Source organism: Myripristis murdjan, chromosome 18 (genome assembly GCF_902150065.1).
Source record: "Myripristis murdjan chromosome 18, fMyrMur1.1, whole genome shotgun sequence".
Lineage (NCBI taxonomy): Eukaryota > Metazoa > Chordata > Actinopteri > Holocentriformes > Holocentridae > Myripristis > Myripristis murdjan.
In genome coordinates, this window is record NC_043997.1 from 21522714 (window position 1) to 21545704 (window position 22991).

The window sequence follows — 22991 nt, forward strand, 5'->3', positions numbered from 1 at the left end:
CAGTATCTTGCATTTTTCCCAAACTCCTTGGGGACTGGGTCATAATTACAACATTCCCCATTTCCTAAGTGTATTCATGTTGTGGGATTATTCGTGCACTATTTGAATTTACGCCATTTCTGCTGGGTCATGAAGGCAGCAGACGCGCCATACAGCTGCGTGCGTGCACAGCACACCTGTAAAATGCGTTGCTCTTAATTACAACATAAATGGCGAGTTTGTTAAAATATACGAACTGCCTCCTCTATTTGATGATGTCCCTGTTTGTGCACGGCGTCCCTTTTGCGGAGGAAAGTATAGTACAAACACGGGGGGAAAAATCACTTGAACTCGAATGCGGAGAGGTTCAAATGAGAATAACCGCGAAGCGAGAGTTTTTCGACGACAGACGTGTCCCGTTCAGCCCTGAATTTCTTCAAGTCGGAGAGAACACGGTGCAGCAGAGCTCGTGTAGAGCCGCCTCAGAGGGAGCCACACCTGTATCTGAGATGGTCATCTCTGTTGGATTACAAGAATGTGGGACTGAGTCCAGGGTAGGACCACAGGCATACATACAGGGGGTCAGAGTGCAGGCGTGGTGAGGATAAAATGAAATGCACAGCCCTGACGCGAGCCTTGAGACAATGTTACGCCAAACTCTATTTAAATATCTGGCAGTTAAACTTGCCCTTCCATATGGGCTAATACAGTAAGGTGGGGCATAATTTGACTGTCACTTTTAATGTATAAGAGCCACTTTTTAATTCGGCTTGCATATAATCTATTTTTTAAACTTAATTCATATTGCTGCTGCCTACATAAGCTGTGTTTTTAAGCACACATTAGTTCAGGTAAGAACAATTTACTGTGCACAATATTGCAGCACAACCTACATGGAGACGTGTGGAGCATCAGCTTGGTTATCTGTGGTGCTAAGAGAATGCCACCACAGCTGGATATGTTTGTGTTGTGTACCTCATGAGTGGTACAACTCTCCTTCATATGTCTTGGCTGGAACCAAAATCCCCCAGCTTCCTAGTTAATAGCAATCTCTGGCTTGTGTTGTCTCTTTGGTAGTTACTGCTGAACACTACGGAAATTCAAAATCATCAGGGATCAAGTTAAGGATATAGCAAAAGTTAAACACAGCCTCTTATTGCTGTCAAACACTTGTATACGAATCAGATTATCTGTATATGATGTTTTCATCATATACAGTCAGTGCTTGTCCATATTTTAATAAAGAGCAAAATCAGAAATACTTAATTGATCCATGAGGGGAAATTGGGTAAAGCAGCACCCTGCTGTGTCTTTGGACTGCATTTTGCAATCCAACTGAAGAATGAATGATTATGGGTGTAGAGAACTTTTGACAACTTATTTGTTTTCTCATTTATTCATTCATTCATACTTATTAATATCCAGGTTCATGGGGAGTGGCTTGTCTATTCCAACCAGTTGGTGCTGTTTCCTGCAGTTATTCCAATCTCTGGAGGTGGTTTGATAGTCAGAGGGGCAACAACTGTTGTACCACTTGTGTGCCGTTATAAGAGGTAAGGCAGATGCCACATTTGTGTTTGGAATTATATATGTGTACCTACAAAATAATTTGAACACATTTGTCATAATTCTATTTTATAGGAAATATGCTGTAGTCAGAGCTAGTTTTCAACTCAACCTGTTACCAATAACGTCTGTATTGCAGCTCTGTGTATCATCTTATGGAACAAAATTTATCCAGTGTCTCTTCTCTCTCATAGAAAGTGGAGAGTAAGTGGAGAGCCATTGACCCCGACCTGGCTGCCCATGACCTCCACTATCACTGCCTTTGGCCTGCTGCACTTCTCTCTTCGTACCATGACAGGTGAAATGGACATCTGACAATCACTGAACTGTCCAGTAATCCCAGAAACTTGCTTGAGAAAAGTAAAATGCGGCTGTAAAGCTTTTAAATGGAATTCAGGTGGGACTGAAAAAGCAATAGAGAAATTAACGTCTATCCTCTTATGTAGATGACTGGAGCTCTCCACGTAGTTCGTCAGTGTACCAGCAGGGGGAGGCAGTGTTGCTGGAGGCTAGTGTGGAGGCTCCTCTGCACCCGCCTCTCAGGATCTACGTAGACTTCTGTGTTGCTACACTGAAGCCTGACCCTCTGTCCTTGCCCAGCTACAAATTTGTCACTAACCATGGGTCAGTCACTTCTTCTTGCTGACAAACTCTTTGAATTAAAATAGTACTAAATTATTGACTTCACTCACAATTCAGTGACTCACCTCACATAAGAGGTTGCTTATGGCACAGTGATCTCATCCAAGGATTCAAATGAAAAAAATAAATCTTTGCATTAACTAATCTACAGCAGGTGTTGTGACACACATTACAACTATATTTCATGCGGTTCACTAGAATCATGCCAGTGTGTGTTGTTGGTCTTGCCTTACAGATGTCTTGTGGACAGTGTAGTACCAAAGTCATCCTCTGAGTTCCTTCCTAGGGAGCAAGATAACAGGCTACAGTTCAGTGTCCAGGCCTTCCTCTTCAGCCATAGGTCTGGGGACCAGGTAATGCTAACCAGCTGAAGGACTTATCATTGTTATTTGAGCGATGTTCTTAAAAGCGCAGAACAAATTATGTTACGGTTGGTTCATTTTTTTTTCTGGTAAAAATACAATATTTGTGAAATTTGTTGTTTTTATGATATAGTTATTGACATTGTTCCCCATAGCCTAAATGTACTTTGATAATTGTACTTTCTTGTTCCAGATGTTTATCAACTGCCACCTCAGGGCTACTCTAAGACACAATCCACCTAACCACCTCAACAAGGCCTGCTTCTTCCACAGAGCCACATTCAGGTCAGACTGCCAAAGTGCTAGTGACCTTTAGGTTACCCTTTTTTACATCACGTATTTACTTTGTCTTGATTTGACCATACATTGTGGTCCCTAGTTACATTGTGTAATACCCATGAATCTAATGCATGCTTTATTGGCTGTATGGTGTGTTACACAAGAAAACATTTCTGTGTCATTCAGCTGGCGTGCCACAGAGGGAGACAGTGTTCTGTGCAGCTGCTGTGACACAGAAAACTGCATTAGGCAGACTGGAGGGAAGACTGATGATCACACTGGACACACCACTCAGCCAGGAACAGGTTGCTTACCACTTTACAAACAAACACACTTGTACCAGATGTTCTATTGCAAGTAATAGTATGACCCACTTGTGTATACAGTGGTGTATGCATGACTTGATTTTTAATCAGATGTACATTTATTTTTAACAGGAAAGGAGTATGAGGCAGACACAGAAGTTGGCCCACTTCACATCCTGCCAGTCTCCCACTGGACAGGCCACTTGTCAGTCAATCACTAAAGAGCCTTTTTCAACTTTATCTCAGGTGGGTATGGAGCCATTCAGATAAAAGCCAAAATTACACAAAGACATAATTTAGAAAGTAAGTTAAACATTGTGGTGACAGTTTAAATATGGGAGTTTCGAATTGTTATCTGTCTTTAAGAGAAAAAAATCACCACAGAGCCAATCTACTGTTTATACATATTTAAGTTAGACCAGGTGGTTTCATCATGATATGAGCATGGGTACTTTTTTATTTAATGAAGAAGAATCAACAGACACGTTAAGTTAAAACAAGATAACTTGTCAGACACAAGTTATCAATGTACAAGTTAAAATATTCAGTCAAAAAAAAATTAGACAGTCCATATGAAAAAAAAACTATGTCATGAAATGCCATGTTAATGTCATGAAATCAGGAGAGGTTTCTAAAGAGGTATCATGTGCTATGTAACAGCATTTTGCTTCTCCTTTTAAAGTAACCAGTGCTGGCACCTTGACCTTATTGATTTGTGCTTCTGAATCATTGTCCTTTTGATTTGTTTAAATCAACAAACTACACAGTTAATATTATTAAATGGTTTAGAGAAAAAGGTTATTTTCTGTGTGAAAATCATTGCAAGATCGCATGATAAAATTGAATTTTATTCATTTAATGAACTACGCAAGGACAAAAACAAATGTTTTCAAATGCAGATACCGAGTAGGCAAACATTTTTACACAATTTCATAAACAAAAAAGAGCAGGAAAAAGCAAAGCTTTATTTGAATAAAAATCAATGGCATAAATAAAGATGGGTTGCCCAATCGCTAACAATCCCTTCTTTACCTATTTGCCTATACCACATCCCAATGATTTTCTGGAAACTGTGGTGCAAAGTGTAATGCCCATGGCTAATCTCTTGCAGAGCAGGTGGTATGTAAACTTAATCGTAAAAACAGTAGTTGTATATCGCTGCATGCAGGTCTTATTGCATAACGTTAATGCCCCTTGTTAGCTTGCGGTTTGAACAGCTGTGTGAGTCCAGTTAGGTTTACAAACAGCTAACAGTATGATGTGTATCATGCCGCACTGCAGGACCTCTTCAGTAAAAAAAAGCTTTTTTTGTTTGAGGATGATGTAGTATTAGGGTTTCGTGAAATATTAAATCCAGCAGGCTAAATGTCAGTGGACCTCCCCTAAAGGTGTGTGGCTGTATTTGTTTTTTTTCACACAGTCATGAAGGACAAGGACCCCAGTGGGAATAGGTCACATTGGAATGTTATGTTAAGGTGTCAAGGAGGTTTTCATAATGCATGTGTCTATGGACATGTTGTATCCATAGAGTAACATCTTGTATACATCCATTTTGTGCAGTTATTGCTTTCAAATTGCTCAACACTCAAAAATTCCACAATCTAATCAAATTTGGATGGAGTTTTATAAAATTTGTCCTTTGTTCCAAATTTAATTTCTGACATACACTACTCACAAAAAGTTAGGGATATTTGGCTTATGGGTGAAATTTACGGAAAATGTAAAAAGTTCACGCTACAGTGATATTATATCATGAAAGTAGGGCATTTAAGTAGAAGCATACACTGGTGATTTCCTCATGTCAAACAATTTATTGAAACAAAAGCCAACAACAGTGGTGGGTATACCACAACAAAAAATGTCAATGTCTCAATAACTTGTCATGTGCCCTTGAGCATCAATTACAGCTTGACGATGACGTCTCATGCTGTTCATAAGTCGACTTATTGTCTGCTGAGGCATGGCATCCCACTCTTCTTGAAGGGCGGCCCTCAGGACATTGAGGTTCTGAGGTACAGAGCTCCGAGCCTCTACACGGCGACTCAGCTGATCCCATAGGTTTTCTATGGGATTCAGGTCTGAGAAAGTGCAGGCCACTCCATTTGAGGTACCCCAGTCTCCAGAAGCCATTCCCTAATGATACGACCTCGATGAGCTGGAGCATTGTCGTCCATGAAGATGAAATTAGGCCTGTGTTGTTCATGCAGGGGCACAATGACTGGATTAATGATGTTATTCAGGTAGTATGGGCTTGTCACAAAGTGTAGGGCAGTTCTGTACTGACCAGACACACCTAACCACACAGTAACACCACCACCACCAAAGGCTCGTCTGGTGACAACAGCGGCTGATCCATAGCGCTCTCCTTGACGTCTCCAACATCATTGGCGGCCATCATTTCTGCTCAACATGAATCGGCTTTCATCAGAGAACAGCACTGAGGCCCACTGGTCCCTCGTCCAGCGTAAATACTCCCTGGCCCATGCAAGACAATGACACCTGTGCCTAGTGGTGTGGTCAGGTACCCTTGCAGGTCGTCTAGCACGCAGACCATGCTGATGTAAACGGTTTCGAATGGTCTGACGTGACACTTGGGTGCCTCTCACCTCCCTTAAACGTGCCTGGAGTTGAGTGGCATTCATCATCCGGTTCCACAGGGCACTGTTCACAATGAAGCGGTCATCAGTGTGGGATGTGGCCAAAGGACGTCCACTTCTATGCCTTTCTGTGACTCTTCCAGTCTCTGTGTATCTCTGTTGCAACCTGCTGATGACACTCTGTGACACTCTAAGCTCAGTGGCCACTTCCGTCTGAGAACATCCTGTTTGAAGCCTCGCAATGGCGAGGTACTGTTGATCAATTGTTAGGTGTCATCTTGGTCTCATGATGTCAAAATGTGAACAGCATGATGAGGAGGACTGTTTAAATACCAATTCTAATTAAACCAGGAAATTTATTGGTTGATTCATGGATCAAACACCTGATGTGAATTTTGCCATTAAGCTCCTTGTTAGAGAACAGCAACTTGTGCAAAAAGTACTGAAACATTGAACAGTTGGACATGTGCATTCAAAAGTTTACAGAAGGTCACATTAAGTTCACCTGTAAAGATTATAATGCATTTTAGGTTCATCCTGAAATTTCACCCGGAAGCCGAATTTCCCTAACTTTTTGTGAGTAGTGTATATACTGAGAATTTGTGTGAATCCCTTTGAGTTATGTCGTGTGCAAGCCAAGCTTCACAAGTTTTAAAAAAAAAAAAAATAGGAAAAATGGCTGTAGGCACATGCTTATCTAACGCTGATTAACAGATAAACTAAATTTCATGGAAATTAATAGACTTCCTTGGGGTTATGGCCAGATAAAAGATAGTTATTGTATTGTTTATTGATAGATTGAAAACTGAATCCATCTATCCATTACTCGCTTTGGGACCAGGTCATATTGGTGCAGACTGTGGAGAGCAACTCCTGACAATCCTACAGGGAAAATTCTTTCAGAAATGCCTGTGCATGATCAGAGCAAGTTCAGCTGGATATGATACCAAATTTCAAGACTACAGAGATATATATGGCATATTCTGACATATTCCACATGTTTTTCTCATTGCAAAGTTTCTATCTGTGCCATATTGCACCTTGCAAAACATTTAGTCTGCACTTAATGAACTTGAGCCCATTTCTTTTCTTTCAGATGGGTTGGATTTTTTATTTATTTATTTAATTATTCCCATTCAAAATTGTGTGGCCTCTTGAGTGGAAGAGGAATAAGTGCCCATTACCACACACATAACTTTATTTCCTGCCATAATTAAACAGCAAACATAATGCTTTTTAAACTGTGTCTGATATATTGTGTTTAAGACCCGCATTTTCTTAAGACCAGCCCTGCTATATATATACAGTGCCATCAGAAACTATTCACACCCGTTCACTTGTTCTACATTTTGTTACGTTACACACTTATTCTAAAACCCATTTGAGTATAGCTGTCTTTTAAAAAAATCTACACAAAATAGCCCATAATGACAAAGTGAAAACATGTTTTCAGACATTTTTGAAAATTTATTAAAAATGTAAACATTTAAACATAATGGGTACATAAGTATTCACACCCATGGCTTAATATTTTGTTGAAGCGCCTTTGGCAGCAATCACAGTCTTCTTGGGTGTGTCTCTACAAGCTTGGCACACCTGTTTTTGGGCATTTTCTCCCATTCTTCTCTGCAGATCCTCTCAAGCTCAGTCAGGTTGGATGGGCAGTGTCTGTAGACAGCCATTTTTAGGTCTTTCCAGAGATGTTCAATTGGATTCAATCCGGGCTCTGGCTGGGCCACTCAAGGACATTCACAGACTGCTTCTGAAGCCACTCCTTTGTTATCTTGGCTGTGTGCTTTGAGTCATTGTTGGAAGATGAATCGTAGCTCTAGTCTGAGTTCGAGAGCACTCTGGAGCAGGTTTTCTTGAAGAATCTCTCTATATTTGGCTGCTGTCATCTTTCTCTCTATGCGGACTAGTCGCTCAGTTCCTGCTGCAGAAAAACATCCCCACAGCATGATGCTGCCACCACCAGTGGTTTAGTCTATGTGATACGCAGGTATACGCCGTATACCCACTAGAAAAGGTCCCAAATTTCTATATTACCACTTAAAAATGCGCAAAGATACGTATCAGTATGTTTTTTTTAACATAACGTTCACTTTCCCGTTCATAAAGTTGCCTTCTCTGTGTTACAAAGCGGGATCTTTTTGACCATAGGGGCTTCCGCCGGGCGTGACGTTTCGGGGGACACTACAGCTGGAGCTAACGTTTCAGAAAGGGAGCCTGTGTGTGTGTGTGTGTGTGTGTGTGTGTGTGTGTGTGTGTGTGTGTGTGTGTGTGTGTGTGTGCGCGCGCGCACCCACCCACTGGGATAAACTAGACTACACCACTGGCCACCACCATGGTTTGACCAGACCAGACCAGACACCATTTTGTTTCTCCTGGTCTGAGAATCCTTAAGGTGCTTTTTGGCAAACTCCAAGCAGGTGGATTGGTGGAGTGCATTAGCAATGGTTGACCTACTGGATGGTTGTCCTATCTCCACAAGGGAAAACTGGAGCTCCGCCTTAGTGACCATTGGGTTCTTGGTCACCTCTCTGACCAAGGCCCTTCTTCCCTGATTACTCAGTTTGGTTGGGTGGCCAGATCTAAGGAGGGCCCTGGTGGTTCCAAACTTCTTCCATTTCTGAATAATGGAGACCACTGTGCTTTTCAGGACCTTCAATGGAGGTCCTGAATAAATTTTCAAAAATGTCTGAAAACATGTTTTCACTTTGTAATTATGGGCTATTTCATGTAGATTTTTCAAAAAAGAAAACTATACACAAATCAGTTTTAGAATAAGTCTGTAATGTAAGAAAATGTGGAAAACGTAAAGGGGTGTGAATACTTTCTGATGGCACTGTATATATAGAAGAGCAGTCTTTTTAAATGCCTTCCTATAAACAGCAATTGGCACTGGTTCTGATTTTCAGAATTTTTCAGTGATAGTATTGTAATGTTCATTTACATGATGGCTGATATGAAAGCCACTCAAAACTGTTTGAAAGACAGCACACCAAAAACAAGTGGGCAGGGCAGCATTTCCAATATGGTTCCAATAATAATTTCCCTTTTCATTGGATTTGTATTTAATTTAGTTTAAATGAAAGACAAAAACACTGTTGAATTTTGCCCTTACTTACCTGCCTTACATTTTTGATTCAGTTTTACTAGATTTAAATGCATTTGAAAGCATTTAAACACACAAAATATGATCCAGCATCACTGATCTGACATCTGACAATATGTAATTTGAATCATTAAAGTTTTCATGTATTTGTTTCTGATAGTTTTCACACACACACACACACACACACACACACACACACGCATGTGTGTGTGTGTGTGTGTGTGTGTGTATGAATACATATGTATATATGTGTTTATGTATGTATAAATGTGTGTGTGTGTGTGTGTGTGTATATGTGTATGTATATATGTGTGTATGTATATATACACATGTATACATGCACATGCACACACACACACACACACACACACACACACTCTTTTGGTTTAATTAACATGGATTCTAATACTGAAATTTTTGACAGAAATTTAGTAGTAATTATTTATTACTTACTAATAGTCAAGCTCCTCAACCTATTACCAAGACATACAAGCCACACAGCAGACAAACGTCATTTCAGCCACTTTTATTCATGATCTCATTCTTTTGGTCATGTTTGATCACACCTCACCTGGAAAGGACAAGCCACCTCAACATGCGTCAGTATGCCACCTCAAAATTACACTTTTTGACCTTGACACCCCCACCCACTATCTACAAGAAGGCCAAGTACTCTGAACTTAACTTAAGTGTGTAGTTGTAAACAACAGAGTTTTCCTGTCTACAGCATGAAGCTGCATTAAAATGACCCCCCGTACTACCAGGAGAAATTCCCAACTATGGAGCAGTCAGTCAAGGATGTAAGCAGCCATGTGTCTCCTATTATACACGTGGAGTTGCTTGCCGTTTCGTTTCACCATGACAGTGATGACAGCAAGAAGGTTCCATGGGAGTACATAACACGCGCAGAAGATCATGCCCCACCCCCACACTAAGTAGGCACCCTGACTAGTTGTCACTAGTGCAGTGACATGGTCACACTCCCTCTCCAACTTCCATGCCAATATGGCCTGTTGCACTTGTAGGGATGCCTGTCCAAAGCCAGAGGCACCACTGGAATCAAGCCTTTGTCTGTGCAGTAGTTGGTGGATGGTTTTACTCTGCAATCTGCAAATATTTTTGTACTGTTCCCTCTTGAAGCGTGAAATCGTTTGGTTCTGGCCCCAGAAATGGCCCAAGTTGTCCCTATTATGATCAAGGTTCTTATAGATCTTGATGAGCCATTGATAATGGTGTCCTTGAATTGCAATTCACTGAAATGAGTTTGCACTCGTGAGAAGTTACAAAATACTTTAGATGAATAAGGGAAGGGGTTGCAATGGTAAAAGTTTTTTTTTTTTTTGATGGATAATAGTGTGAACCAAAAAGATTTGGGGAAATTTGAAAGTCAGTGGAGCTTTTGAGGCTGTAATAAAGCTGTTATTGCTCTGTTTACTATAAATTTAAAGCCATGATTATCTTCTATTTTTAGGCAATTGGTCCATTGTGCACAGATTTTTAATTCAAGGTTAAGGAGTTAGTTTGTTTGTAAAACCTGTATGGTAAGCATGTATAGGGCCTCCATCCAGGGCAGCCATATCAGGGAAATAGTTGTCAGGGCAGCCAGAGGAATAGACAGTAGTGTGTGAGATGGAGGTGAGGGGTGGTGAGAGTCTCTTTGGATAAGAGAACGTGTGAGGCCCTGGCAGCCATGCCCGAAAAATACCACACACAGCAGCTTGGCAACAGAGGAAATACCACATTCAAGAAAATGCAGGACGAAAGGGCAAGAGATGGCGCAGGTACAGCGAAGCTGATCAAAATTAAATCAGGAGGTTTTTTGGATGACTGGATGAAGTTGAAGATGATAAGAGGATGGTGGTGTTTAGGTGAGACTAGGTTTGGGGCAAATAGGGCAAGTAATTGTTCCTTTTCAAGAGGAATGTGTTGTAAATTAGTAATGGGTGCAAAGGATTTCAAATGTGTGTAAGAAGATTAGTGAGTTAAAGAAGGATCTCTGAGGGACACTGCAGATTAAAGGGGGTACCCACTTATTTTAATTGACACTTAAGCAAGATTAGCAAAGTCTCATTTTCATCCCCAGGAGGTAGTTCAAGATGAGAGTGTTACACACTCACACCTGCTTTTTCTCCATACAATCACAATGCTGTACTGTTGGCCACTAAATAGCTTTAGTTGAATAGCTGGGGTTAAGTGCCTTGCTCAAGGCCAGTGTAAGAGCTGTTAGGTAAGAGATGATAATTGTTGGAAAGGCCTAGTGTTTGTTTTTAGAGCTTCCACTGAGATTTTGTGCTGTCTGGGGATTCATTTTGACAATATTCCAATCACAACAGTCATTATTCATTCTGTACCGCCACCCCCCATGATGAATGATGCCTATCTTCATTATTTTCACCAGCACACACTGCAATGACGGGGTTCCTGTCCTAGAATTTCCACTCAACATAGAGGATCACAGGTGACAGGGCAGTCGCAGCGCTGGTGGTCCTCATGGGACAACAATACCCCATGGTCTCAACAAAGTGAAAAGATTATCCTCTTACTGTGGACGCCTGTACGCTGTGAGACAATAACTTCCGACCTCGCCAGCGGCTACTGCTCTGGCTCCTGCGTCCCTCACAGTCGGTCCCCCCATTCTTTTATTACAGCTTCCTGTCTTGTGTCGCGCCAGAGGAGCAGACCTGGCTGGCTCCGGTCCCAAAAACTGAATGAGAAAGCATAACGTGCGCACACACACACACACACACACACACACACACACACACACACACACACACACACACACACACACACACACAGACACACACACACACACACACAGACACACACACAAAAACGTGCTTTCCCTCCTGCAACAGTCATGCACTTTCACGGCCTTCTATTTACTATGATGTGAACTCTCCCTCCCCTTGCTGTTTGCATCACTGACTCCGGCCTGTCTTTGTTTACTAATCATAGGGGTGGGTGTGAGGAAGGCACAGCGAGAGTCTTTGGGTTCATCCCCAACTTTATGTTACCCCTCCCATTTTAAATCATTCTAAATCCAATGACTGTGTCCCATTCCAACCCAGGAGTCACTGTGACGGGACGCTCCTGCCCCCACATCCCCCACAGTCCCTCACCTCCCACCCCAAGCCCCTGCCCTGATCGCGATGCATGGCTTGCAGCACGTACCTTGTCTCCTTCTCCTCTCTCTCTTTCATGTTGGCTCAGACAGAGCAAACAGCCCTGGAGCTTTGAGCAAACAGTGCAACAATCTGTCAACATTGTCGTCAGCTTAGCACTGCACTGACCATAAGAGTTTGAGCTGACTTGATATATATATACATATACATGTAGAGACTGACACTCAAGTTTGAATAGAATGTGTAAGGCTTACATTTATAACACCTGATAAATATGGCAGTGAACTAGTATGAATTTGAAGATATTGCCTTCCAGCTGTTATGTCTTGATTACCATACATTTTTCCAATAAAATTGGTGAAAATAAAAACACTACAATTTGGCGACAGATTTTTGCCATTTTGGCATCAAATTTTGAGAAAAAGAACTGTTGACCCACAACCCCAGAAATCATTATAGACCTTTACTTAGGTATAAACAGTGTTATAATGAGGTATGCATGCTGGCACCTGGTGTGTACCTTTAGATAAACCATTACTTCCTTTCGCCCCACCGCCCACCCCTCTTCATGACACAGTGTATACTTCCAGGAAATTTCAAGTATGGTCCTCTTTCAAATGGCAGTGTGAGGACACAGGGCATAAAGGGGCCTATTTGAGGAGCCAAAGTGCAGAAAATGGAGTTGTGGTTGGATGCCTGGTAACACATCCCATCTATCACTCATGGATTGTCTTTATTAGATATAAGTTGTGTAGCATGCTGTTATGTTGGATCCAAGTTTTTTTTGCTATAATTTCATTAATGATAACTGAACACATCCACAAAGATTCTATAATATGACAGTGCATATCATACACTAAATAATTAATGCCATTCCCAGAGTATAGACTTAAAATTGTCTCTGGTGGGATAACCAGCCTGTCCTAGGCCTATTTGTTTCATTGTATCACAAGGAAGCCATATCAAGAGGAAACTATTCAAAGAATGCCGTCTGCTACTACAGTGGATGAACTCCAGCCCTCTCGCTGAACTTGAGCAGTTTCCTTGAAAGATTTTCAGCATCTTCCTGTGGCATGCCTTCTGTTTAGATAACTGCTCAGATAAGACATTGTCACTTTACATGCACAGGTTGGGGTCAATCTCATTTGGATTGATATCAAGTTTGTTTAAAAGTCATTTTACAGGAAATAGTATTTGTAGTTTATTAGTAATTATTTCCCGTTGTGGAACTGTATTGTACCAATTCTTTCAACACAAGCACAAGAAACTGATGCTTATTTTTACTGTGCATCAGTAATTATTGTCCAAAAATCTGAATAATTCTCAATAAAAATGTCATTTTCAGCATGTGTCCAGTTTAACATACTTTTTGTTCTCAGGTTTCAACACAACATAAGTTTATAAAACATGGAGGTACAATATACATCAACTGATCTACCTTGTGGTGAAAAAAAAAGAAAAAGTGAGATCCCATCCTCGACAGGTGTGTTGAAAATGACCTTGTCAAGAATACATGCAGGGATGGTGATGTTCAGACACAGGATCATAAGATGCAAACAGCTGATTGAGATGGCTCTCAACATCAACAAGTTACTGCTCATTGATCTGCAGAAATTAGGCTTTATTACCTTATATTTTTCAGGTGCTGTTGGAAATTGTCATGTACCCACAATATTGACAATAAAATAGATTTATAGAGAACTTTGATTTTTACAGCACATTTTTATTGCACTAACCTACCAGTGGTCATAAAACGCGCTCTTGCACGTGAAGTTGACTGTGATAGATTGTGATTATGACATTAAGGACTAGTTCCCTGAAGGATTACTATAATTGATATTACCGCTTTGATTTTTGTACTAAACAGCCTGAGAGGAGAAACAGTTGAGAGGATCATCCATAGAGACACAATGGATGGGAAGTCACCGCGCGGCTTTTTTGAGACATTATTTACATTTGAGCTCTATTGTTTTGAAAACATGGATGATATTTGGGTAACAATGAAAGAAAAACATTTTTGCCTTAAGGGAGGAAGTAGTTCAGATAGTCATCATAGAAACAATGCAACTTTATTTTCAAAGTCATCAATAAAAAAAACAGGATCAGTTTGTAGAAACACCTACCGGATAAGTGCAGATCCACAAAAGAGCTTCGTTTCCAATTAATGGGCAATAGACGGACCTATGGGCCAAACAGCGAGGATCCTGTGAGGCACTATATGGATAGCCTACCGCTATGGAGTTTTCCAGTGAGTTATGGGGATGCCTTCATGTTCTATTTCTCTGTACAGTGGCTTTAGCAGTTAGTCTATTTTGATTCTTTACGCAAAGCGGGACTGCCTGGGTTGATGTTTAATCGTTCACAGCGGTGCGTAAAAAGGCGCGTCCTCGTCCTTGCGGTGTATCACGTTATCGCTTAATCCTAAGGGGGGGTAAATAAAAGGTTTTGCCGACCCACAGCAGTGATGCAAAGCCTGGTCGATGCCTGCTCTCAGTACAGGTTTTTGGAGATCTACTGCAGGAATCCGCTCCTGGTTGCTGGACACAGTGGAACAGCGCACTGGGTGCATGTTGGATTTGACTGGTGCCTTTTTCTTGCGCCGTGAAGGCTGATCTTATCTGTAATTATTTTCACGATGTTTTTAAAAAATGCGGCACCTGTTTGCGAATGTTGCAGAAAACAGTTAGAGGTAAGAGAGCTTGTAGCTAATGGCATTTCATCTGGTGTATTAATTTGGAAATTACCTGTGCGGTGCATCAATCTGTGCAGTACTGCCTGATGTTGGTATCTTAGATATCCTGTAGATGCAGCGTTTATTCATATCGTTATATATATTTTTGAATGTTTTAAGCTTTTTGGGAGTCTTGGCTTTTCAAAGTAGTTCTGCATGTCCAATTTGAGTTATCTTAAAAGTTGTCCTCAGTTTTGTCAGTATCTCACATGCCAATATCTTGAAATCCCTACTCATGGCGTTTTTTTTCTTTATTTGATTGATTGATATTTAATGTCATTTTAAAGATCAGTTTGTTTTTCTGACTGGTTCACTAGGAAAATAAGTGTTTCCCGTCATTCTTCTCTAGCATGACACAGCAGACAGGAAAGTTAGAGACACTGAATGTGAAAGCTGAATCTGTATTTTTGGCAAACATGAATGAGCGAAATGTCACACAGTTTTATGACACAGCAGAAAAGAGCAACAGGTTTTTATAGGCTGACACAGCTATTTGGGATTCAAGGGAAGCTCAGTAGGAAATGATGTCAGACCTATGTCATTCACGGAGGTAGAAATGCTTAGTGTAAAGTTTCCCTGTATTTTAACAGAGTTGTTACTTGAATTGTGACTGCTTTGTCAGCTTTCTGCACCAGTTCACTATCTGTGCTTCATAGACTAGTTGGTTCATGTTTCTGAGGTCATGTTTATTTTGTGATTCACGTGAATTGAGAAATTTGTTGTTTAGAATTGTGACTAACTAAGGCATCATCTCATATTAGCAGTGGACGACCTTTGCAAATTATATGTCTCATATCTGTATGGAGCTTGGTGTTATCCCAAGTACTGCCACTTCTGGAGTCCAGCTTCTAATTTAAAATAGCAACAAGGCCTTGGCACCTGATGCTGGCGGACAGGCTATTGCCTTTCACTTTGGCCACAGTCCTGTAACACAGGTCCCACTACTGTTAACACATGTGTGTGTGGGCGTGCTTGTGCAGTATTAGATTCATTCATTCTCACGTAGCCCTTGGTGGGGGTGAAAAGGTCACAGATAATGCTCAAGCTGAGTCACACACTTTATAAACAAAGTGATCAGCGTTTTGGATAAAGACAAATACCAGAGTGTATGGAAAGAAAGCCATTAATAAGGTTAGTTCCCCTCTGCACATAACACCTAGCCTCTGAAATTGGAATGGGGTTAAAGATTACTGAAGTGCACTCAATACTTAAGTTTACTTTTGACCACAGTGTTGATCTTTCATATTTATGCTGAGAATGAGAATGTACAAAGACCCCCAAGGCTTGTATGTACCTTAGGATAGGGGTTATAATAAGGGCCATATGTATGAAGTTTTTAAAATTTATGAATCGCTCCCAAGTGGGCAAATCAGCCTAGAGTCTAACAATAAATGTACCGATATCAAACACTAGTGGACATTGTTTGGCAGCATTAAGAAAACTGCTTCCTGCATTCAGACCAAACATTGTAATCAGTCCAATTCCATATTTTTTTCCAACATGCTGACTTGGATTCGTCACATGTAAATGCTAAATTTCAGAATCCAGTAATATCATCACCAAAGTACACTTCCCTCTTTGACAGTGATGGTGCACACAATCCTGTAAGGGTTTTTGTGCATGGAGGAAACATGCATATGAAGTGTGTGGCTGTGCAGTTTGTTTGTATGTGTGGACATTATTAGTATGTCAGATGGCAAGTCCATAGGGATTACCAGCACTTGCACAGAAGAACGAGGACACAACGGTACGAGCACTAATGCTTATGGACCAGTTAGCAGGCTGTGAGGGTAGTGGGACAGCACGTATAGTGTACAGAGAAATTCTGCGAAACACGTGGGTGGCACAAGGCCAGAGTATGCTTTTAAACACAGACTCATCCTACAGTACGTGTCAGTGACAATCCCCTCCATGACGCCGGTGTCAGTAAAAGGGGGCATAGGGTTAAGCTGATTATTCTAGCAACCTCTTAAAGGACCACAACTCAAATTTGCTTAGAATGACCTGCAGGGAGAGATGCTTCTGCAGTTGTTTAACAGAGGTTTAGTGTGATGTGAGAAAAGATGTACAGATCAGCATGGATCTAGTTAAAGCTTGAGATAGAGAGTCATTGGGTAATGTTTGCAGTGGTGGCTACCTCCTGATTTGGGGGTAACAGAATTATCTTTGTAAAAATATATAGTAGTTTTTATTAACCTTAAGTGTTAGCAACAACTGCTGCGTTAATTTAACCTTTTGGCGGCTTAGCTCACTTAGTACTAGTAGTCTGAGAGTCAAGGAACACAATATAGACTGTGCCTGACTCTGCCTTGGAAGATCATCTGCTATCTCCATTGCCCTTCTGCGTCACAAAGCCAGACTGCAGTGAAAGAGTGCATTCAGCATGTGGCACAGAGAAACGAGGCTGGATGCCCACATGACCCACAACACTGGAACCGCTCTCATTGCCAAGTACATCGAAGGATAGTTCAGAGGTTGCTGTGTCTTTCAACAGAGCATGTTTGAAAATTCTTGCGTGTTCAGTGAGGCAAAGGTTATAAATAGTTATATACTTAAATAAAGTCCACATTTCTCTGTAGTTTTAAATTTAGCATGACTGTGCACATGCACATTGTCATCCCAGTTGTATCGAAAAGAGCAAAAGAAAAACATGCTTCCCATTCATACTCCTATTTCACAATTACTTTTATTGGAAAGAAGAAGTTTACTAATCACTTCCTAAAATCACTGGGAATTGACTGGTGTACAAGTTCATGCCTAGCTCAAGTTCAGTAGTTTATTGTCATTGTGTAACACGTAATGAAATTGCTTGTAGTGACTTCTATGGTGCATTCCCACACAAAGGGGATTCAGTCATTTTTGCTTTGTCACTTATATCAACAGTTTCACTTTTTTCCCTCACATGATTACATACCTCTTGAGGGATACACAGGGTGGAAGGCCCCCCTTCATTAGGGAGGCCCTCCACTTAGTTAGCTAATCAGACATCACAGTCTTCCTCTACATTCTTTGTTAGCTAGTTGCTAAATTTGTTCTCTTGCCTGCAGACATGTACTCGAAGAAGACACTGAATTCCTAACAGCCTCAGTAATGCTGGTCTGTAGTTGATTTTGATCTTTGATCTTCTTGTGGACAAGGAAAAAGAAAAACTAATTGGAATTGGCAAATTATTATATTATTATTTACAAATATGTATTGTCTTTGGTAAACTCTGGATCTTAAGAATTCCTAGAATTATAATGTAGTTAAATAAATGTTGTAGATTTGTTTATAATAGATGTAAAAAGTCAACAATATTCTGTGTTATGATGAACACCGTACATCAGGAGCCAATGCTGGATGGAGGTAAAAGTTACCAGATATTAAGTTCACATACTGCCCAAAGAAGCAAGGTTATAGCACGCAACCTTGAGTCCTAGTAAGTCTCACTAGCTGTTTAAAGAATATCAGTCAATGATGCTACAGTAGTAAACAATGCTATACTTTATTGAGATGGAATTGTTTGGTTGTCTCAAGAGCTGGGCTGCTAATCTTGATTCCCTTGCAGCATTGTAGATAAACGGAAAGAACTACTAACATCACAGATTAAGGATAGTAGAAGCATCACTTAATAAACGTGGCTTTCAAGGATATGAATGAGAATAAGAAAAATAGATTAACGAAGAGTGAATGAGATGCATGAAGTACTCGTTTTATTCTCGGCCAATTTGTTTATTCTGTGAAAGTTGGCTGTCCTCCTTCCAGTTGTACTGAAAGAACTCTCATGCTTTCTTGAGCTGATGGGCATTGATGGAGTCAGCACTGTCTTCCCCCTGTGGTAGCGGTAATGGTGAAGTACTAAGTGCTTTAGCACCAAGTGTGGATACACAGGTCATGACCAGGTTATGGCCATGTATTTAAAATATGACTGCCACCTTGCTTGACATCATACAATCATCTGGACTGCAACACATCTTCATAACAACAACAAAGACAGGTAGCATGGAGTCAGATTTAGTTCTTAACAGTTAGCTTGCAAACGTCCCTTCTTGGGGTCAGCAGTAGCGTAGAGGTTACAAGTGTGCTTGTAACCAGAGAGTAATTGGTTTGATGCCCAGACCAGCTGAATCTGGGAGAGTTAAGTGAATAAGAGCTTTCTCACAGTAGTCGTCTGGACCAAGACAAATATTCCCTGTTGGTTCAGATGGACTTGCTTAATCACAAAACAGGAAAAGGTAAAAAGTCATCAAATGGTCCTGTGCATGGCTGCTACAAACTAAAACGATGTAAGATCATTCAAAACAATAAATGTGTCATCAGATACACCAGCAGGTTGTTCATGAAAGTGCTTTTAAGAAGACGTCTCAAAAGCAGGGTACTATGAAAAAGACATTGCATGCTGAACCAAACCTTTCCCTACATAGATAAAGATTAACAGTGTGGAAGCTACTTGTACATTTGTACATTTAAATATTTAAGTACTTTCAGCCATATGGTAATTTTTGTCAAATACTAGCTTCATAATTTGACAGGAGTAGTAAAATTGTGTGTGTATGTGTGTGTGTGTGTGCTTGTGTGTACCTTTATTTTGCATTTGCCAAGAATTTTATTTCCTTTTGTTCATCACTAAGTTTTGAAACCGATCTGTGGATTCCCAACATTTGTGCTTTTCTTTCTCAGTGTTAAACAGTAGCTCAATAGACAATTAGTACCAACCATTGCAGAATTCAACTTGGCTGCCTTTCCTTTTGCTTTCTCAGTTATTTTGCAGCTTTTAAGTTGGTGTTGCATGTGTGATTGCAGGACTGTTTGCCTTGCTGTTGATAGTGTTGGAGTGGACCCGTCCAGGCCTACCATCCCCATTGAGGCCCATCTGTGACCTGAGGGTCCTGAATCATTTCATCAAGGAAGCACGAGACGCAGAAAGCGCCATGGTGAGAGGCACATAAATGTATGCTCTCACACATAGGCAAAGACAGACAAAGCCTGTTGCAGAGGGTTTATGGTTCTTTGGATCTCAGTGGGTAAAACATGAAACTAATACTGCCAGGGGCAGGAGTTTGTTCCCTGCTGTGGTCACACGTGCTAAAACTACATGTAGTCATAGCACTGCAAGGTCATTTGGGTGAATCCATCAAACGGTTTATATTCAGCTATGTCATGTTTTCTGCTTTCTCTTGTTCACTCAGCGGTCATGTAGAGAAGGATGTAGCTTGTCAGAGTCTGTCACGGTTCCCCAAACCAGAGTTGACTTTGACATCTGGGAGAAGAAAAATGTAAGTAATCATATAAAACTGTTGAGAGACAGATTAACATAGTGTCCTCTATATATCAAGCTGCATATTAAAGTATGTGTCCATTGAAAATGAAAAGAAAAAAAGTGCACATAAAAATTGGCTACATTACTTTTAATATATCCCATTTCAACCACAAAGGTCTTCTTGGAGTCATAATGATTTGATATGCCTCAGATGTGAATTCTGTAGGTTTTGTCAGGCATTTTGGACACAGCAACAATTCCAGTTGTTTCAAATAATATAATGCTGATTATGCTCCTAATATCCACATACTAAGTCTTGTTCTGTGCATCTTTCTTGACCAGGCACTGGATCAAGCCCAAGAGGTGCAGTCTGGCCTTTGGCTACTGCATCAGGCCCTCAGCTCGTTACGGGCTTCAGTCACCAACACAGCACTGCACAGCCATTTAGACAACAGCATCAGAAACCTGCTCAGCATCAATGCTGTACTGCGCAGCCTCAACATTCAGGTAAAATACTGTAGATACAGAGGTCACATTCATTCAAAGCAAGGTGGCCACTCTTGAGAGGAGATTGTAGCATGAGAGCAAAATGACACTGAACGAAAGAATAGGTCTTATATTTGATTATATATTGATTATACTGTAGTTCAGCTTGTTAATTGTCCTTACATCATGATGGTGACTTTTCTGATGAGAGAGATGATGAGGGATGATCAAGCGACCTTGTCAAATAGTAAGACACAAAGCAACAGTAACAGAAATCTGCTCCACAAGTCAAGCTAGGGATACACTGGGCAACTCTCTCCAACTCATAGTTGGAGAGTATGTCACACTTGACAACCAGGGTTCTAGGAGATGGAAATCGACACAACTGTGCTCACAATAGTTCAGAATCAGACATTCTTCTGCCTTTAAAGTCTTAGTGAGTCCTAGCAGCACCAAAATTGAGCTAAAACTGTGTTCCTGGGGTGTCATTACCAGATGGTTTTCTCCTGTTCCTCAAGACTATCAAGAAACTCTTTAAGATAGGGAAAACCCTCTACTGTATCCTGACCTTTAGTTGCTAGACAGCAGACAGTGTGATAAGAAAGCAATCAAATTAACTAGGTCCAAGCCAAGGTCATGTGGAAAGATAAACTAAAGCTGAGTGAGCTGCCTGTGTCCAGCCTCAGCGGTCACTGGAAGAAACACTGCAATTTGCAGCCATCTCAACTATTAACAGGGTTCCTTCCGTCAAGGAAGATCTTGGAAACTGTATTTTTCAAGTGTTGCATATATTTGTGCAGGTCTAAAGATGCTCTGTAGCCTTTTGTTCAAAGTATGAGGGACAAGTCAGTTTTTAAGTTTTTTAAGTTAGTTTCAGTCCAAGTGGTGGACTTCAATAAAGTATAACTACCAGTGAACAAAAGTTTCCTCTTGTTTGGGCTGACCACCTAAAGAAAAATCACAACTGTAATGTGAATCGCTCTTTTATGATTTTTTAAAAATATGTTTAAACATAAGACCTCCACTACAGCAAGTAATTGCATTTACATATATATTGATATTCCCTTTTTATTTTGAATGTTAAAACGTTTCATTCATGAGCTGACACATGCATGCACAATATCCTACTAACAATCACTGAAATAAGATGGAATAACATATCCCAAAATCACAGGAATAACATCCTGAAAATGAAAAAGCTGACTATGCTTGCTGGGATATACCAGCGTAAAGTGGTATTAATCTACTATGTAAACACCATATTCAAGCTAAGACCTTGGCTGGGCTCATATTTGAATTACTAATGTGCATGTAAATGCCCTAACTTTGTCATGTCAATGGATTGGGTTATGGGTCATGTGATTAGAAAATGCTCCTTGAAGGTTAAAGTGCCTCTTTGCATTCTCTCTCAGGAGTACACCCCACCAGCCAGTGTGGTGGCAGGTGACGAGACATGGCAAGTGTCATCAGCAACAGACCTGCTTCAAGTCTATGTCAACTTCCTGCGAGGCAAAGTGCGTCTCCTCCTTTTGGATGCACAAGCCTGTCACCAGGATGTCAGCTGATCAGCTGGTCTTTCTACCTGAAACTGATTTGTTTCCTAAAGCAAGAAGAGGAGTTCCACCGGCTCATTAGCTTGTGGAAGCAGTGTGGAAAGTGGGAAAGGTACAGCTATCCCCATAGAAGCGGAGGAGGCTGAAAGGAAAGGACAGTCCCAGCTGGACTTAGGAAGGACAAGAGAAGACTGCACCTTGGAATATAGACGTGAAACATGGACATGGTGAATCACACATCAACCAAAACAGGCCTTTGGAATGAACTGCTCCAATAGCCTTTCAGTGGGCACTCTCCAGCACTTTGTGTGTACACATGCGTGTGTAAAAGTTTAATTTTTAAGAAGTGTGTGTTCTGTGTTTGTAATTGTGTATGTGTGTGTCACGCTGCGTCTGTTTCAAGTGTGGTTAATCCCTAGACTCATCTCTTCAGACTGAATTGTAGACTTAAACCTGCCAGAGTGGACCACCCACAAAATATAGGTTGTACCTGGAAACTGGAGGGAAGTTAAGTTGTGAAAGGGCATGCTTTTCCAGTATCACTTTAAAAAAGGGGGCCTAACCCTACAAACCATCTAATATGTCAACAACTGTGCCTCATATCGATATAATGGGTTAGTTTTGATCATTCTTTTTCTGTGACTTTTAATATTTTTTATTGGTTGTATAATTACTATTTATACAGAGTTTTATTTGTACTTTAAACTCCAGTCTCGGTTGTATGTATTTTTATAGTTTTGGATCTTTAGGATTTTAGTTGTAGTTTAGAGCCATGTTCACTGGTTTCACACTGAACACTTTTGTAAAGGTATTCTTGACATCATATCTTGTGACAAACTACTGTCCTCCTTTTTTTTTTTTTTTTTTTATAAAGCTTGTGTATGTATACATAATTAGGTGTTACTGATTTACAGGAAATGTTCCAGCTGATACCACTTCTTGTGTGCATGTAAACGTAGTCATAGCAAAAGGACTAAGAAGCTCCAGAGGCTGAATTTCAGTGGGGGGAGCA

The 22991-nt window shown here is 40.6% G+C and overlaps 2 protein-coding genes across 8 annotated transcripts; both read left to right on the top strand.

Moving 5' to 3' along the window:
* Positions 1-146: 146 nt before the first annotated feature.
* Positions 147-19614, top strand: LOC115377114 (zona pellucida sperm-binding protein 3-like). Of its 7 annotated transcripts, none has more exons than XM_030077018.1 (9): positions 147-533; positions 1405-1532; positions 1740-1843; positions 1992-2169; positions 2423-2540; positions 2743-2834; positions 3015-3133; positions 3266-3379; positions 19484-19614. In XM_030077018.1, exons 1-8 carry the CDS (start codon positions 210-212, stop codon positions 3352-3354), a joined length of 1152 nt encoding a protein of 383 aa, XP_029932878.1. In that variant the 5' UTR covers positions 147-209; the 3' UTR covers positions 3355-3379; positions 19484-19614. The 7 variants fall into 7 exon arrangements, with proteins under 7 accessions (XP_029932878.1, XP_029932873.1, XP_029932876.1 ...); XM_030077013.1 differs by lacking the exon at positions 19484-19614 and adding an exon at positions 11494-13308; XM_030077016.1 differs by lacking the exon at positions 19484-19614 and adding an exon at positions 11917-13308.
* epoa (erythropoietin a) lies at positions 18010-22948 on the top strand. The gene is made up of 5 exons (XM_030075755.1): positions 18010-18046; positions 19484-19614; positions 19870-19956; positions 20283-20447; positions 21839-22948. Exons 1-5 carry the CDS (start codon positions 18010-18012, stop codon positions 21989-21991), a joined length of 573 nt encoding a protein of 190 aa, XP_029931615.1. The 3' UTR covers positions 21992-22948.
* Positions 22949-22991: the final 43 nt, after the last annotated feature.

Excerpts from the sequence above, each read along its gene's own strand:
- epoa (XM_030075755.1), top strand. The coding sequence starts at position 18,010 with ATGAACACCGTACATCAGGAGCCAATGCTGGATGGAG. Across the intron at positions 18,047-19,483 it reads GGAGCCAATGCTGGATGGAG|GACTGTTTGCCTTGCTGTTG; the intron begins GTAAAAGTTACC and ends GTGTGATTGCAG. Across the intron at positions 19,957-20,282 it reads ACATCTGGGAGAAGAAAAAT|GCACTGGATCAAGCCCAAGA; the intron begins GTAAGTAATCAT and ends TTTCTTGACCAG.
- LOC115377114 (XM_030077018.1), top strand. The coding sequence starts at position 210 with ATGGCGAGTTTGTTAAAATATACGAACTGCCTCCTCTATTTGATGATG. Across the intron at positions 2,541-2,742 it reads GCCATAGGTCTGGGGACCAG|ATGTTTATCAACTGCCACCT; the intron begins GTAATGCTAACC and ends TTCTTGTTCCAG. Across the intron at positions 3,134-3,265 it reads CACCACTCAGCCAGGAACAG|GAAAGGAGTATGAGGCAGAC; the intron begins GTTGCTTACCAC and ends TATTTTTAACAG.